Source organism: Channa argus, chromosome 9, assembly GCF_033026475.1.
Source record: "Channa argus isolate prfri chromosome 9, Channa argus male v1.0, whole genome shotgun sequence".
Taxonomy (NCBI): Eukaryota; Metazoa; Chordata; class Actinopteri; order Anabantiformes; family Channidae; genus Channa; species Channa argus.
The window spans coordinates 6,834,582-6,852,425 of NC_090205.1; the positions used below are offsets into that span (position 1 = coordinate 6,834,582).

The following is a 17,844-nucleotide window of genomic DNA, read 5'->3' on the forward strand; positions in this document are numbered from 1 at the left end:
TTTCGGTTTGGACGTTCCTGTTTTTTCCGCCTTTGGAGCTCAGGCAAATATTCCCTAGCCCAAAGTTTCCAAAAGAGGTCTTCCATAAACTGGACTCGTCTCCATCTACGGCGGGTGTAGAGATCATCTTTCTGGAAAATTCCTGGAGGCATCAAACGAACAGCTGAACCCAAAACCACACTCATTACTGAAGAACTGATATATTTTTTTAAACATAAGTGCTGTGTGGCAGAGACTGCTGAGGAATATGTAAATTATAAGTCCTGTAAATCAGTATCTACTGTTTGTCAGTATGTAGTTTTTCTATCCTAAAGATGCTGTACATTTATTTCTGATTGCAGCCTTTTCATCACACAGCAGGACAAACAGCTGCTGACAGAGAAGTTGCAGGGAAACCGAAGCAAAGGTGAAACAGAAACAAGTCTCCTTAGTTATCAGTAAATGAAATCCTGATGAGCTCTTGAAACTACTGCATGTCATGTTCTGAGTATGTGTATTACTGATTCAGGTTTAATGGACAGCAGCGTCCTCCTCTTCAGGAGAGAGGGAAACAGCGATGTGATGACCACACTGCTCTTGCTGTGGTGTCATACCAGCTGTGAGTGACCACCCAGCTACTCTAGAGCTGCAGCTAACAGTTATTTTAATTACTGATGCATGATGTTCACAAATCCACTTATTTATTGACAAATTGTCAGGAATGTGAAAAGTGACCAATGCAGTCTCAGAAATTGATGCCTTCAAATACACAAAAAGAATTTGTGTTGGTGATGTGGTGACTGTTTGAATGATTTGCAGTGTGCAGGATAAAACAAAAGTGCATTAAATGAGCCTTGTTGATGACTAACACTCCAAAACACTGAAAATCATTTGATTCACAATTACGCAAGAGGAGAAAGAAAACCAAAAAAAAGTTAAATAAAAACTGAATCCTCACATTTCTGCATGTGTTTGTGTGTCAGTGCGGCTGCAGCTAGTGACGAATATCTGCAGAGGAGACAAGAGTACAAACAATACAAGCTGAGGACAGAGAAACACACGGTAGGAGGAAGCTCAGCAGTAGTCTCTCACACACAAACAGGCTGGTTGTGTTGTAACAGTGGAGGTTTTTTGATGCAGGGTTTACTGCAGGAACATGACTCAAACATGAAACCTTCAGGGGTTCTATTCAGAACCACAACAGGAAACTTAAGTAAAACATAAGTAGATCCATTTTGTTTTACTTTATACTATAAATTATAAGTCCAGTAAATCAACAGTATCTACTTTTTGTCAGTATGTAGTTTTTCTATCCTAAAGATGCTGTACATTTATTTCTGATTGCAGCCTTTTCATCACACAGCAGGACAAACAGCTGCTGACAGAGAAGTTGCAGGGAAGCAGATAAAAAGGTGAATCAGAAACAAGTCTCCTCCTTAGTTATCAGTAAATGAAATCCTGATGAACTCATGAAACTACTGCATGTCATGTTCTGATTATATGTATTATTGACGCAGCTTTAATGGACAGCAGCGTCCTCCTCTTCAGGAGAGAGGGAAACAGCGATGTGATGACCACACTGCTCCTGCTGTGATGTCATACCAGCTGTGAGTGACCACCCAGCTACTCTAGAGCTGCAGCTAACAGTTATTTTAATTACTGATGCATGATGTTCACAAATCCACTTATTCAACAATTTATTGACAAATTGTCAGGAATGTGAAAAGTGATCAATGCAGTCTCAGAAATGATGCCTTCAAATACACATAAAGAATTTGTGTTGGTGATGTGGTGACTGTGTGAATGATTTGCAGTGTGCAGGGTAAAACAAAAGTGCATTAAATGAGCCTTGTTGATGACTAACACTCCAAAACACTGAAAATCATTTGATTCACAATTACGCGAGAGGAGAAAGAAAACTTACAAAAAAAGTGAATAATCACATTTCTGTGTGTGTTTGTGTGTCAGTGCGGCTGCAGCTCTTGACGAATATCTCCAGAGGAGACAAGAGTACAAACAATACAAGCTGAGGACAGAGAAACACACGGTAGGAGGAAGCTCAGCAGTAGTCTCTCACACACACACAGACACACACACACTTTATTTTCCTATTTCTGCAAAAACTGCACATTAATAATTTTAGTAATTTTCACTACAAACATGAAGATCAGTAACAACTAACAACTGAGAACGACTAACAATAAGCAGTTGTACACTGACACTTGATAAGGCAGCTCACAAATTATTTAAAGAAGTGACTGAAGCACATATGAAACTCAAAGTAACACTTAGTTGTCGAAGGCTGGTTGTGTTGTACCAGTGGAGGTTTTTATGATGCAGGGTTTACTGCAGGAACATGACTCAAACATGAAACCTTCAGTGGTTCTTTTAACAACCACAACAGGAAACAGAGTCCTGACATGTCCTGACACAGACCAGACTGACATCAACCATCCATCAAACCAACCCGGTGGACAAGCTTAACCCAAATCCACACTGTAAAGCCCACTCAATCCAAACCCCAGCTCACTACAAAGTAGATCATTCAGTCTGATCTACTGAAAAACTCAAAAACTTTTTTAAACACAAGTGCTGTGTGGCAGAGACTGCTGAGTAATATGTAAATTATAAGTCCTGTAAATCAGTATCTACTGTTTGTCAGTATGTAGTTTTTCTATCCTAAAGATGCTGTACATTTATTTCTGATTGCAGCCTTTTCATCACACAGCAGGACAAACAGCTGCTGACAGAGAAGTTGCAGGGAAACAGATGCAAAGGTGAAACAGAACCAAGTCTCCTTAGTTATCGGTACATGAAATCCTGATGAAGTGTTAGGTTTGTGTGACCTGAAACTACTGCATGTCATGTTCTGATTATGTGTATTATTGACGCAGCTTTAATGGACAGCAGCATCTTCCTCTTCAGGAGAGAGGGAAAGAGCGATGTGACGACCACGCTGCTCCTGCTGTGATGTCATACCAGCTGTGAGTGACCACCCAGCTACTCTAGAGCTGCAGCTAACAGTTATTTTAATTACTGATGCATGATGTTCACAAATCCACTTATTCAACAATTTCATTGACAAATTGTTAGTATTGTGAAAAGTGATCAATGCAGTCTCAGAAATGATGCCTTCAAATACACATAAAGAATTTGTGTTGGTGATGTGGTGACTGTTTGAATGATTTGCAGTGTGCAGGGTAAAACAAAAGTGCATTAAATGAGCCTTGTTAAACACTAAAAATTATTTGATTCACAATTACGCAAGAGGAGAAAGAAAACCAAAAAAATATAATTATAGCTGAATCCTCACATTTCTGCATTTGTGTGTCAGTGTGGCTGCAGCTCGTGATGAATATCTGCAGAGGGGACAAGAGTACAAACAATACAAGCTGAGGACAGTAGAAGGAGGCTCAGCAGTAGTCTCACACACTCACACAGACACACTGCAGATTAATCATTTTAGGGATTTTTACTACAAATATGAAGATTAGTAACAACTGTAAACGACTAACAATAAGCAGTTGTACACTGACATTCGATAAGGCAGCTCACAAATTATTTAAAGAAGTGACTGAAGCACATATCAAACTAAAAGTAACACTTAGTTGTTGAAGGCTAGTTGTGTTGTACCACAACTACCTTTTCAGAACCACAATAGGAAACAGAGTCAAACATAGGCCAAGTGACAAGGAAATGAACCTGGTTCATAGCTTGAGCTATAAACACCTTTTTAGGATGTCTTAAAGAGTAGTAAAAAGTAAAACTTAAGTATATCCATTTTGTAATACTTTATACTTTGACTCCTCTACATGTATCTGACTGGTGCAGTTACTAGTTATTTTATATACTAATATTTAGAAACCATGAGTTAAGATAAGAATTCTTGATCTTTCAGGGGTAAATTAATAATAATAATACCTAGAAAAGGCAAATTCCAAGGAAATTAAGTGAGAGAGCTGTTAAGCTGCCCTGTAGATGCCGATCGCTCAGAAGCAGCCGGGAGTTGACACATTTGCACGTTCAAAGCTGCAAATGCGTAGGGAAACATGAAAACTTTTAAAAGATGCAGAAGACAAACAGAGATAAATACAGACAAAATGAGAAAGAAACAAAATGACAAAAAAAAGGAGAGAAATAAAACAGCTTCAGAAAAAGTTAAATTAACAAAAGTTAAAAGAGTAGACAGTAAAAGTAAAAGTTGACATTAAAAGTGTAAAGAAAAGGGAAGAAGTAAATAATCATAAATAAATTATAATTATAAATAAAGTAACCATTTTAATAATGAAAACATTTAAAAAAGGATGAAAAGGGCTTTTAAGTTGAAAGTGTGTTTCCTGTCTCTGTTTCTGTGGTTTTCTGTGTGTTTCCACTATATGCAGACTTCACCACAAACTCATGTTAGCATTTAAATCCTTAAAAAATGAAAAAAAGTATGATGAAAGGCTTTTATTTTGAAAGTCTTTTTCCTGTAGGTCAGTATTGTCAGATCACACAACCACATGAACCTTTTATATCATAACCACTATGTACAGCAGAGTGTTGCATGAACCTGTAATAACAAATGTTGAACTGTTCTGTGCAGAGGAGAGAAAATGGCCGACCTGTTAAACAGCCTCCATGGGTGGAGCAGGAATCACTCTAAACAACACCAGCACTTGTAAAACCTACGTGGTTTTATTATGTTGTGTTTCTGTGTGTGTGTGTGTGTGTGTGTGTGTGTGTGTGTGTGTGTGTGTGCGTGTGTGTTTCCACTGTGTATCTTGAGAGAGACAAACTGTCTAAAGTGTGTGCATACACCTCTGAGGCTGATCATATGACCTGTTTCAGCCGTGTTCATTACCATGACAACGACTGCTGCCAGTCTGCTTTGCCTCGCAAAATGGGCAAAATATAAAAGACTATTGGTCCTTTCGAAGAAATTGTAAAACTGTGAAGGGTTCACTGAACACGGTGATGTACTTTATTTGAAGATACTCCATAAAATGAAGGCATGGTGGTGATTTGAGATTTGTGATTTGAGGAGAATTTCTGGACCTCTGTTATAATGGGCTCCAATGGGAGTTTGAGGCGGCACTCTCTCCGCTTCTGGACACTTACAGAAAGAACCGTAAGTCCTGTCACTATGAGAGTTACATTTACTGAAAGAAGACAAAAATACCATTTTAATGTATAATTTGTTTATGAAAGATAAACATTGACTAAAGAAAGCAAGAATAAGAAGAAAGTTGCTAAAAGTGGAAGCTAATAGGTTAGAGTGCGAGTGATGTCACCCACTCTAGCTTCTCCAACATTCTGCAATACACACTAATGCAGAAGTTGAAAAAGCTCCAAAACGTGCCTCAAACTAAAACAAGGATTATTCAAAAAGTGTCAAACATACAAAGAAGCTGATCAATAGACAAAAAGTTGAAAGAGTCTAGACCCATTTAAACTTCAGATGAAGTTTTAAGTGTCTCATTGACTTACATGGGGGGAAAGAGAGACAAAGAGTTAAATAAAATTAAAAGTAAAAAAGTGATTAAAGAAAAAAAAATAAATCCAATCTCCTATAGGAGACCACCTACGTTCAGGAAGTGGAACGAAGCTTCTACGACAAACTATATTATTACTAATAATAAAAGAGCCAGTTTTGCCAGAGCTCCAAAAGATCAAGAAGTTTGAAATAGGTGAGTCTGTGAGACAAATGATTTCATGAGAGACTTCCAAAGAATTAGTAAAAATATACATAAGTTAATAATTCTTTTCCTTTCAGCTGTTCCCTTTCAGGAGTCGCCACAGCGAATCATGTGCCTCCATCTAACCCTGTCCTCTGCATCCCCTTCTCTCACACCAACTAACTTCATGTCCTCTCTCACTACATCCATAAATCTCCTCTTTGGTCTTCCTCTAGACCTCCAGCCTGGCAGCTCCAACCTCAGCATCCTTCTACCAATATATTCACAGTCTCTCCTCTGAACATGTCCAAACCACCTCATTCTGGCTTCTCTGACTTTATCTCCAACACATCTAACAGGATCTGTCCCTCTGATGTCCTCATTCCTGATCCTGTCCATCCTCGTCACTCACAAAGACAACCTCAACATCTTAAGCTCTCTAGATTTTCCTCCACCTGCTCCCTGCTCTCATTACCAATTACAATGTCATCTGCAAACATCATAGTCCATGGAGATTCTTGTCTAACCTCATCTGTGAGTCTGTCCATCACCAGAGCAAACAAGAAGGGGCTCAGAGCCGATCCTTGATGCAGACCCACCTCCACCTTGAACTCCTCTGTCACACCTACAGCACCTCACCACTGTCTTACAGCTCTCATACATGTCCTGCACCACTCTAACATACTTCTCTGCCACTGCAGACGTCCTCATACAAAACCACAGCTCCTCTCTCTGCACCCTGACATACGCTTTCTCTAAATCTACGAAGACACAATTCAACTCCCTCTGAACTTCTCTGTACTTCTCCATCAGCATCCTCAAAGCAAATACTGCATCTGTTAGACTCTTTCTAGGCATGAAACCATATTGACAGGTGCCAGGAGTGTGATGGGAAGATGGAAGGAGAACTTTGAAGAGTTGATATGAGGAAAATGAAAGGGAACGAAGAGTAGAAGAGGTGACTGGTGTGGAGCAGGAAGTAGCAAAGATTAGTAAGAGTGAAGTGAGGAGGACGTTGAAGAGGATGAAGAGTGGAAAGGCAGTTGGTCCTGATGACATACCTGTGGAGGTATGGAAGTGTCTAGGAGAGGTGGCAGTAGAGTTTCTGACTAGTTTGTCTAACAAGATCTTGGAGAGTGAGAGGATGCTGAGGACTGGAGGAGAAGTGTACTGGTGCCCATTTTTCAGAATAAGGGAGATGAGCAGAGCTGTAGCAACTACAGAGGAATAAAGCTGATGAACCAAACAATGAAGTTGTTTCATTAGTCATTTACATAATTCACTGTGACGACCCCTGAGAGGGAACAGCTGAAATGAAAGCAGCATAAAAATATGACCTCACTGTACTAACGAATAATGAAAATCTGATGGAAATTTCAATGCTACAAACCTCTTAATGTGACTTTGTTTTCTTTTTATTTATGAATAAATGTCTGAGAAAAAGACACAGACTGAACTTTGTGTGTCATGTCTTAAATAATGCTGTTTGGTGGAGAATTGCCCACAGTTACAACCCCTGAAATGTGTCACTTCCTCTAAAGCTAAAGCACAAAGAGACTGAAACCAAATAAACCTTCATTGTGCAGAATTCTCTACAGGGAGACAGTCGTCCACTCTACGAATAATGGAGGAAATATATGCCAATGTTGAATATGACAAGTCTGTTAACTCAAAACCTTCAACTGATCAGACAGGTGAAACTCTTCAGTCAGATTTAGAAGCTGATTTGTTTTTCTGTTAATCTGTTATTTCTGTTGTAAGATTCACTGATCATTTTACTTTCCAGCTCCCAGAAGTTCTGAGAGGAGATTTCACGGAGCTGTTGTTCTCTGTCTGGGGCTGCTGAGTGTTGTCCTGTTGGCTGGACTCATCAGCCTCGGTGTCCACTGTGAGTCTGGTTTTCTTCAGTCAACATCAGCGTTAAGAATGATTTTCAAGAACATTTTCCTTTTTAGACTGTAAAAAATGTGTCACATGTTTAAGAGTTTCATTTTTTCTCTGTTGCTGTGGATTTATTCTGCTGTGTCTTAGTCTTATGTGGTTTTAATGTTATATCTGTATAAGAGTTTTTCCTAGTTTTTAAACTATTGTAAAAACACAACATTGACCACAACATACAGAACGGAAAATGCATGTAGTGCGTATAAAATTAGACAAAGAGGAACTGAAATTCTGTCTCACTTCAGATGTAATCTAAGTTTGATACTTCACATAATTCAGGACGTAGAAAAATGCACTGAAGGTTTAATGTTGTACAATGATATTACATGTATCGAGATTAAATTGGGGGGAATCAGAATGTTGTGTCTCACACACGTGACTCCTCATTGTTTCAGATCATTACTCAGTCCGTGTTGCAGCTCCAGATCTCTCCACCATCGAAGCCAACCTGACTGAGCTTCTCCAGGACAGTAAGAACAAAGTGTCTTCACTGGCTGCAGAGAAGAACCAGCTGAATGCCAGTCTCATTGAAAAAATTGAAGAGCTGAACAGGCTTCAGAGTTTGTCTAAACAGAGTTAGTGTGGACCTGAATGCTTTTGTTTATGTATTTGTACTTTTTTAAAGATTAGGTCCTAAAAAACATGGTTTCAAAATGTCACCACCTGACAACATGATTTACTGTTTGCAGCTTTCAAGTTTGTAAGGCTGACCCCTGTCCACCATAACATTTAAACCAGTGTGGTGGTATTCATGTTGTAATAATTCCCTACAAAAATACCTCTTCAATCTTCATATTTTACCTCCTAACATCTTTAGCAACATATGGAGCTGTGTCTTGACTTATTGTGTCTTGTGTTACATTGCAGAGAAAACTTGTCCTGCAGGATGGACGATTTTCAGCTCGTCCTGTTATTTCCTCTCCAGTGACTCTGGTTCTTGGACAAGAGGCAGCGAGGACTGTAGAAACAGAGCAGCACATCTGGTGGTTATAAAGAGTGATGAGGAACAGGTGCAGAGTTTTTATCTGTGTTTGCATGACAGAGAAATAATGAAGTAATGTTCACTTTTAAAAAATTAGAATCAAATTTAGAGTCATTAGTTTAGGTATTTAGTTATAATTCCAACCTTTCTTTTACACTTTTCTAAGCTCATTATATTTAATACTTTTGTTTGTATTGAACAGAAATTCATCTCTGAATTGACCAATTTGGCAGCATGGATTGGTTTGACTGACAAAGAAGAAGAGGGGACCTGGAAATGGATCGATGGAACTGCACTGATTTTGAAGTAAGACAGAAACGTGCTCTGATTTAAATAAATCTGGTCATAATGTGTGTGTGGAACCATCATCAGCTATTTACAATATGAGGAATAATACTTTATTGATCCTTGAGCCCACTGAAAATAATGAATTAAACCCCTAATTAGGTCCTTTGTGTGTTTTGGGTTTTTGTTCGGCTGCATTACGAAGGAGCATCCAATCAGTTTGGTTACATCTTCCTTTTAATTGTCACACAAAATGGAAATAAAAGCTGAAATGTTGATCTCTTGTCTCATATTCATCTTTTGATGTTAAACCTAAATGTTTTCAGTCTATAGCAAAAATAAAGGAATAGGCCTCACTGTTCCAATACTTTTGGGTACGCTGTATATAAAGCAACTCAATAGCAGGTATACAATGACATTTTTAGCAGCTTTGAGCCTGGCTCAGACTTCCTGTCTCAGTTGGCACAAGCTCAACACTGGCCTAGTGACACAGAGCACTTCCTGTTTAGTAAATTCTATCTGCAGCATTTTTGTCTTTTGCAGGGGCTTTTACATTTGCTGCATTTCTATGTTATAGTGCATTTCCTTGTTGCTTGGCTCAGACTGTACCATCATTTTTACTGCAGACAACATTTGATACACCGCTTGTGGCGTTTTTGTTTGGTTTTCTTTAGCTTTTGGAATGAGAACCAGCCTGATGATGGGGGAATTCCAAAGTCCAAGGAAGAAGACTGTGCACATGTCAAAGCTGAGACTGCACAGTGGAATGACCTCCCCTGTGAAACTCCTCAGAGATGGATCTGTGAGAAAAAAGACTGAATGTGTTGACGTCATACATTTGATAATGTTTTACAGTGTAGGTTTGAGTCATGTGCTGTCTTTAGTTAATGTGTGTGTCTGTCCACTGACTCATTCATGGTATTTTTATACTTGTGGTAAAATCACGTTATACTTTGCTGGTCTGTGCAGGTGCAAAACACAACAAAAGACTTAACAGACCAACTTTTAACATTACAGAACAGGGGATGTCTGATTTCACTGAGGTTGATATAGGTAGTCGTGGATAACTGGTACCATGAATGGTTGTTTGGTTTTGTGTTCGATGTAGCTCTCGGCCTTAGAGAGAAAAAAAAAAGGCTCAGAACATACCATTAAATGGTTTTGGATTATTCTAATCTTTTTGAAGGTTTTTCTTTGGTCTTATGATGAACAAGCTATTTACAATATGCGCATACACTTTAAAAATGACTAAAATTGTCCGTAACGTTTAAACAACATCTGGAGTAAACTCAGACAAATTGGCATCTTTTAAACTTCTGGGTGTAAGTGTGTGAATTAATGCTGACCAAACAGAGTCTGCATATTCTGAGCTGCAGTGAGAGAAGTGTAAAAATATTCAGTTCTCTCATGTATAAAATGTAACACTGTTTAATTTGAATAGAAGCTCTGACCAATGGAAAGCCAGGAGCAGCAAAACATTTGACTGATCTCATATGTATTGCTCTTAATATAACTGCTTAAATCTCAAAATCCAGTGGGGGTGAACAGAGCGAGATGAGTAAGATGAACAGAGTGAGAGTTTAGGAGTTCGATTGTACCTAACAGTGGCATCCTGTAGCCATGTGAATTATAATTCTTATCTGTCAGAAGAAAAAGCTTTACAATGCTTCAAACCCTCCTGAGGGGCATCAGGGGTTTTGGGCAACTTTCCAATGACTAATGTCCTAAACTGCATGTCGTATAATGGACAGATAGAAGCAAGTGTTTCATTTCCTCATATTTACAGTGTCTTGTGTTTTACAAGTATGTTACGTGGTAGATGATTGGGCACCATTACAACATATCAAATATTAGCTCATTTCAACTTAGATGACAACAACACATCTCAAAAAAGATGGAATGGGCAACAAAAGGCTGGAAAAGTAATTGCTTCAAATCAAGAACAAATTGATTTGAAGCATTTGACAACAACAGGTCAGTAACATGACTGGGTCTGGACTGGAAAAGGAGCATTTTAGAGAGGCAGAGCCTCTTGAATGTGAAGATGGGCAGAGGGTCACCAACCTGTGATATTTGAAAATGTTTTTCAATATAAAATTGTGAAGATCCCACCATCTACAGTATATAATATCGTCAAAAGATTCCGAGAATCAGGAGGAATCTCTGTGCACATGGGACAAGGCCACAGGTCAAAAATAAGTCACTCTTCATAAGTCTCTACTCTGATTGGCTGGGGGAATTAATAATAAATATTCTTTCACAGTGGGTATACAGTGATCTGTAAGCTGGAGTCTGTGTCCGTAGTCTGCACAGCTGTCTCTCTCCCCACACACTGACTTGTCTGCGGCTGTGTCTGTGGTTAAACGCTGTCTTTTGTGGAAATGCAACTCTTTAAATAAGTTGTGAGGTTGTAAGGTTGGAGCAACTGCTGAAATGCAGCTGGGTTGTGGGGTTAACATGCTGTACCTTCTTCTAGTCTATAAGCACTACTTGTCACGAAATTAGTATTTGGTGTTTAAGGACCCAAGTAAGGAGACGGCAAGTGGAGGTTTCAAACTAAAAGGGGTTTATTGTGGGGACATGGTTGTGTATGCACAGCGCATTAAAGGTCCTCAAAGACATGATCAGTGGGGAAACGACACCTCCACTGGCACCAGGCACCAAAATTATGACCTGCCGTTCACGAACGCGCAGGTTCTAAGAGACGATTCTTTGTAGTGAACGAGAAGAGACGACTTTTCAACAGCTACTGCTGAGAATCCATGCAGACATTGGCGGGACTTTATTTTGATGGATACACCATGCGGCCAATCACATGTGAGGACTGACTAGGATCATACCATTATGGACTTTTACCCAGGGGACCAGTGTTGGAGGACTTGTTGCTCAAACTCCATTCTCCTGTGGGAAAGTCCTTTGCTTTGTTGACCCATCCAATGTCTTTCTAGCAAATGTTTCTACGTCAAAGACTGTACATGTTGTAATAATTCTCTACAAAAGTCACACACTAAAAAACACCTCTTTTCCAAATAGTCACATTTTACCTTTAGCAGATATGAAGCTATTGACTGGAAAAGCATACACATGTCTATATAAGGTCCCACAGTTAACAGTAGATCTCAGAGCACAAACCAAGCCATGAAGTCCCAGGAATTGTCTGTAGACAGGATTGTATTGAGGCACAGATCTGAGGAAGGGTACAGAAAAATGTCTGCAGCATTGAAGGTCCCGATGAGCACAGTGGCCTCCATTATCTGAAACACCAGGACTCGTCTTAGAGCAGGTCGGTCAAACAAATTGAGCGATCGAGAGAGAAAGGGACTTAGTCAGGGAGGTGACCAAAAACCTGATGGTCACTCTAAAAGAGCTCCAGCATTTCTTTGTGTAGAGGAGAACCTTCCAGAAGAACAACCATCTCTGCAGCACTCTACCAATCAGATCTGTATGGTAAAGTAGCCACTTTCCCCACAGCGGGCGAGTAACGCCACTGAACATATTACTTACCTGTGAATCCTGAACCCAGACTAACCTCTCTCTTGTGCACAGTGCAACATGAGTCTGGACCTCTTAGCGTGGCCATCCTGGTTCCCTCAAGCCCTCACCTGCAAAAACAACACCACCATCTTTATCAATAAAATCCTTATAACTCGGCCTTTGGTTTTGAGTCCACATGATCAACCTGATTCCTGACAATGTTCAGGGCAGCCAAAAATCCTCAGAATGTGTAGAATCAATGTAACTTTGTAGTACATTCACTTTCTTTTGAATAATGCTCTAAACTTAATGTCATAAAAGACAAACTGTGTTGTTAGTACTGTATAGCTCTAGTATGTTATCGGGCAGATAATTGTTCACTATTAAAACCACTGAAACCTGTCACTTCCTCTGAAGCTAAAGCACAAATAGACTGAAACCGAATAAACCTTCGTCGTGCAGAGTTTCTCTCCCAGACAGTCGTCCACTCTATGATTAATGGAGGAAATATATGTCAATGTTGACTATGACAAGTCTGTTCACTCAAAACCTTCAACTGATCAGACAGGTAAGACTCTTCAAACAGATGTAGATGCTGATTTGTTTTTCTGTTAATCTGTTATTTCTGTTAGACTAAGACTATTCACTGATCAATTTTCTGTCCAGGTCCCAGAAGTTCCGAGGGGAGAGTTTAAGGAGCTGTTGTTCTCTGTCTGGGGCTGCTGAGTGTTGTCCTGTTGGCTGGACTCATCGGCCTCGGTGTCCACTGTGAGTCTGGTTTTCTTCAATCAACATTAACGTTAAGAATGATTTTCAGGAACATTTTCCTTTATAGACTCTAAAAGATGTGTCACATGATTTTTTTTAAGTGTTTGATTTATTTTCTGTTGCCCTGGATTTTTTCTGATGATGAAACTCTGAAATAAAATTCAATCTAAGTGTTAATCTAAGTGTTAATCTAAGTGCCGATGGTCTGATGCTTCACACGATGCAGGAAGTAGGAAAATGCACTGACTGAAGGTTTAATATTGTACAATGATATTACATGTATCGAGATTAAATTAGGGGAAATCAGAATCTTGTGTCTCACACACGTGAATCCTTATTGTTTCACATCATTAGTTATTTTTATTTTATATCTGTACAAAAGTTTTTACTTTTTTAAACAATTGTAAAAACACAACAATGGCCACAACATACAGAGGGAAAATGCTTATAGGTATTGTAAAATTAGACAAAGAGGAACTAAATTTCTGTATCACATTCACATTCAATCTAAGTTTGATGCTGATGGTCTGATGCTTTAACACGATTCAGGAAGTAGGAGAATTCACTGACTGAAGGTGTAATATCGTACAATGACATTACATGTCAGAAAAGATCAACGGCTTTCAGCTTGTCCCTTCACGGATCTCCACAGCGGAACGTGTTTATCGGATGCCCTTCCTGCCGCAACCCTCCCACTGAACCACCAGTGTCAGAATCTTGGTCTCACATAATGTGACTCTCGATTGTTTCAGATCATTACTCAGTAAGTGATTCAGCTGCAGAACTCTTCACTATCAAAGCCAACCTGACTGAACTTCTCCAGGACAGTAAGAACAAAATGTCTTCACTGACTGCAGAGAAGGACCAGCTGAACACCAGAGTGTCTTCACTGACTGCACAGAATGCATGCTATATGCATCCTACAGCAAAGTCAGTAGTAAATTACCACAAGACTCAGAGAGGATGTGACACTGACCGGGTCACTTCAGGTCTCAGGTTGCGAGCTGTTGAGCAGTTCAGTTCCTTTACAGGGGCTTTTACATTTGCTGCATTTCTGTGTTGTAAAGTGTTTCTTTGTTTCACTCAGACTGTACCACTGCTGTCATTTTTACTGCTGACAACACCAGTCATCAACCTAGAGACAATCTAGTGCCATGGAGGAACAGTGTTTGTCCAAAAATTACAATATTGTCCTGTTTGTTTCGTTCAGGTACTGGATTGACAATCAGCCTGATAATGGGGGAAATCCACGGATTGAAGAGGACTGTGCACATATCCAAGCTAACACTGCAAAGTGGAATGACCTGCCCTGTGAAACTTCTCTGCGATGGATCTGCGAGAAACAAATGTGCTGATGTCATACAGTGTGTGTGTGTTTGCGTGTGTGTGGCCTCTGTCATGGTATTTATAGACCTATCTCTCTGTGGTAACATCACGTGATAATTTGTTTCTGTAGATGCAAAACATAATAAAAGACACAACAGACCAACTTTAAACTTACAGAACATTTTCTTGTGTTTCCTAGTTTCCTTGGTTATGTTCAGCAAGCATTTGGCCACATGTACGTGTTGCTGATGATTTCATAGCTGTGTGCTGCTCTGCTTTAGTTATATTTTCAGCAAACTTCCCCCAGTTAGTGTTTTGCTCTTATTCCTAATGGTTGTTTGCTTTTGTGTTAATTATATATGGAACCTTCTTTGTTTTCTCTGTTAACTCTTGAATAAAGTGTTACTCTGTGCTCTTTGCCTTGTCTCACATTTGTGAGAATACTTGACAAACAGATTAAACTGCTGTAGAAGAGCAGGAGAAGTAGTGTATGAACTCTAAAAGATTCAGAATATACCATTAAATAGTTTTGGATGATTAATAATCTTGTTGAATGTTTTTCTTTGGTCTTATGAAGAAGAAATATTACAATATGCAGAGGCAACTTAAAAATGCACCTTATAGTGTAAAGAGGACAGAGGAGTAAAGTCAGACAAATCTTTCATTTTATTAGAAATGGTTATAGAGTGATGAAATAAGATGAAATTTGCCCTTAAGAGAAAATGGGCACACTCCCAATTAAAACAAACAAAAAGGATTAAAAAGGGATGAAAATTATGTGGCAGCTTTACTTGTAGTTTTGTAAGTTAATATTTAGAGTTAACTAGTAATTTGTAGGCACATAATCCTCTGTAAATTCTATAGGGTTTGTTAGATGCTTGTTTTGAATTTGCTATATTTTTTGTTGTCTTTTTTCTGATGTGTGTTGGTCTGAATTAAGTGTTTTCTCAACTGCCTGAACTAACCATAATTTATAGTATGAATATGAGGCAGCACGGTGGTGGAGTGAAGAATCGAGAAGGTTGCAGGTTCACGCCCCTGGTCGGCTGTGGCCTTGATATGATGATGATAAGTTGATCATTAACAAAGTATGTAAATGCAGTTATCATATGTATTACAGCTGTGCCTTTTGTTCAAGAATAGCATTTATAACGGCATATGTGCATTTTATTGAGGAAGCAATGCTGAGTTAAGCATTTACTCATGTTCAACTAATGCTTCATAGCGTGCAGTCGTTATAAAGTGTTGACCTCAGACATTTGCATCCACCCACTCTGGAAAAAAGTCAGGACAATTCCAGTGCAAGTGTGAAAGGGGCTTAAGCCTATTCAAGCTGTCAGTGGGCGAGAGGTGGGGTCCACCCTGTACAGGTCTCTCAGTCTATCAATCTCTCACACTCACATTCACACCTATGGGTAATTTAGATTCACATGCACGTCTTTGGACTGTGGGAGGAAACCCACACGAGCAAACCACACACAGAACGGCCTCAGCCAGCCAGAACCGAGGCCAAGCTGTGAGGCAGCAGCTCTAACCAGTCCACCACCGTGCTGCCTGTGGTTGTCAAAGTCTAAAAGTGTATGACTGTTTACTGTATATCTATCAGTGACTCATCTGGCCATGTGAATTATGACTGTTGTCCATCACAAAATGTTTTCCTAGAATTCCTCAAGCCCCCTGAAGGTGCATGAGTGGTGCCTGACTGAATCTGACTTTGATGTCCATTTATTTGATCACATTTCAGATCAAACATGATCCGGCTCTTCATGTTTGTAATGGGGTGTGTCTAAAAATAATGGTTCTTGAAAGAAAAGTGAGCATAAAAACGTCCTCAAAAGATCATCTTCTACAACCGAAACTTAATTTCAGAATTTTAATGAACTTCAGTCATTCAGAGCTGCAAAGTCACCATGAAGCTGTGTGTCCTCTGCAGGACATGTAGCCACACATTTTAAAACAAATTAATTAAAGTGGTCTCACGTCATGAAAGTAATACAAATCTGAGTTTCAAGTTGTGCATTATGCAGGAATCATTAGTCTGAAGGAAATATCAATGCTACCAACCTACTGATGCTGCATCAAGGTAGGCAGCTTTTCTATTCTTTTGACTGATGAATGATGTTTGAGCGAACATCACAAGACAAAGAATAAACTAAATATGTTATGTCCTAAAATAATGCTGGTGGGTGGAGAGTTGCCCACTATCAAAACCACTGAAACTTGTCACATCCTCTGAGAGACAAAAAGCAGCTAAACCTTCATCGTTTACGTGAAATGCAGAGTTTGCCTTCCAGGAGACAGTCGTCCGCTCTATGATTAATGGAGGAAATATATACGAATGTTGAATATGACAAGTCAGTTCACTCGAGATCTTCAACAAATCAGACAGGTGAGAATGTTCAATCAGAATTGATGCTGACACACGGAGTGAAGAATGAATCTGTTATCATCTGTTATTACTAATGAATCATTTGACTGTATGTTTGGTAGGACACAGGGTGGCAGACTGAGCTGTGTCTAAATATACATGATCATCTGGTCTTACTGTCACATCATTGACTGTGTTCACTGGTCTTGTCTCTGTTCAGGTCCCAGGAGCTCAGAGAGGAGGTTTTATAGAGCTGCTGTTCTCTGTCTGGGGCTGCTCAGTGTTTTCCTGCTGGTTGGACTCATCATCCTCGGTGTCCACTGTGAGTCTGGTTTTCATTAATCAACATCAAAATCTCACATTTTAATGTTGCTTTTTAAATGTAAAATTATTATTATTGTTTTTACATTACAATATTGACTTAAACAGGAATAATCTATGCAGCTGTTCAACACCAGACAAACTTCCATTTAAATTGCAACAACATATTTTAACCATATCATCCATGAATCACAATAAAAGTCACACTATAATTGTTGGTTTTGACCTAAAGCTCTAGAGTTTCTAAAGCTGATATGTCATGATTTTAGCACCACTTCCTTTCCTGGGCTTTTATTTTGTAGCCTTTTCTCCACCTTCCTGTTATCGGTCCTTTCCACAAGCTTTACCTTTTCTTATCAGTCATTGTTGTTTACGCCTGTTCCCCTCACTTTTAGACCCAGCTTTCCCCACAGTTCCCTGCCAGATCCTTGTTTCTCTTCCTGATTACACATGTAGCTCATTTACCTGACCTGTGTTATTTGTAATCTGGACTTCTGTGATTAGGACTCTGTGTCCCTGCTGCTTTTGGTCTGAGGTTTTGTGTGTTTTTCATTCTGTCTCCCTAATCGTTTCCCAAGTGTTCATTTAAGGTTTGTTGTGTTTCTCTGTTTGAAGTCTAGACTTGGTCCGTTTCTTATTCTGTTTTCTAGTCGTTTCCCGAGTGTTAATTTAATTTTATGGTTTATCACGTTGTCATCTGTCATCTCTGACTGAAGAGAGAAACCAGCTGAAGACCAGTCTGT

The 17,844-nt window shown here is 39.3% G+C and overlaps 1 protein-coding gene across 2 annotated transcripts; it reads left to right on the plus strand.

Annotated features, from left to right (window-relative positions):
- The first annotated feature begins 7,207 nt into the window (after positions 1–7,207).
- Positions 7,208–10,019, plus strand: LOC137132671 (CD209 antigen-like protein C). Of its 2 annotated transcripts, none has more exons than XM_067515486.1 (6): positions 7,208–7,330; positions 7,423–7,524; positions 7,973–8,152; positions 8,445–8,587; positions 8,762–8,865; positions 9,519–10,019. In XM_067515486.1, the coding sequence occupies exons 1-6, from the start codon at positions 7,261–7,263 to the stop codon at positions 9,661–9,663; spliced, it is 744 nt and encodes a 247-aa protein (XP_067371587.1). In that variant the 5' UTR covers positions 7,208–7,260; the 3' UTR covers positions 9,664–10,019. The 2 variants fall into 2 exon arrangements, with proteins under 2 accessions (XP_067371587.1, XP_067371588.1); XM_067515487.1 differs by having other exon boundaries at positions 7,973–8,047.
- The last annotated feature ends 7,825 nt before the right edge of the window (positions 10,020–17,844 follow it).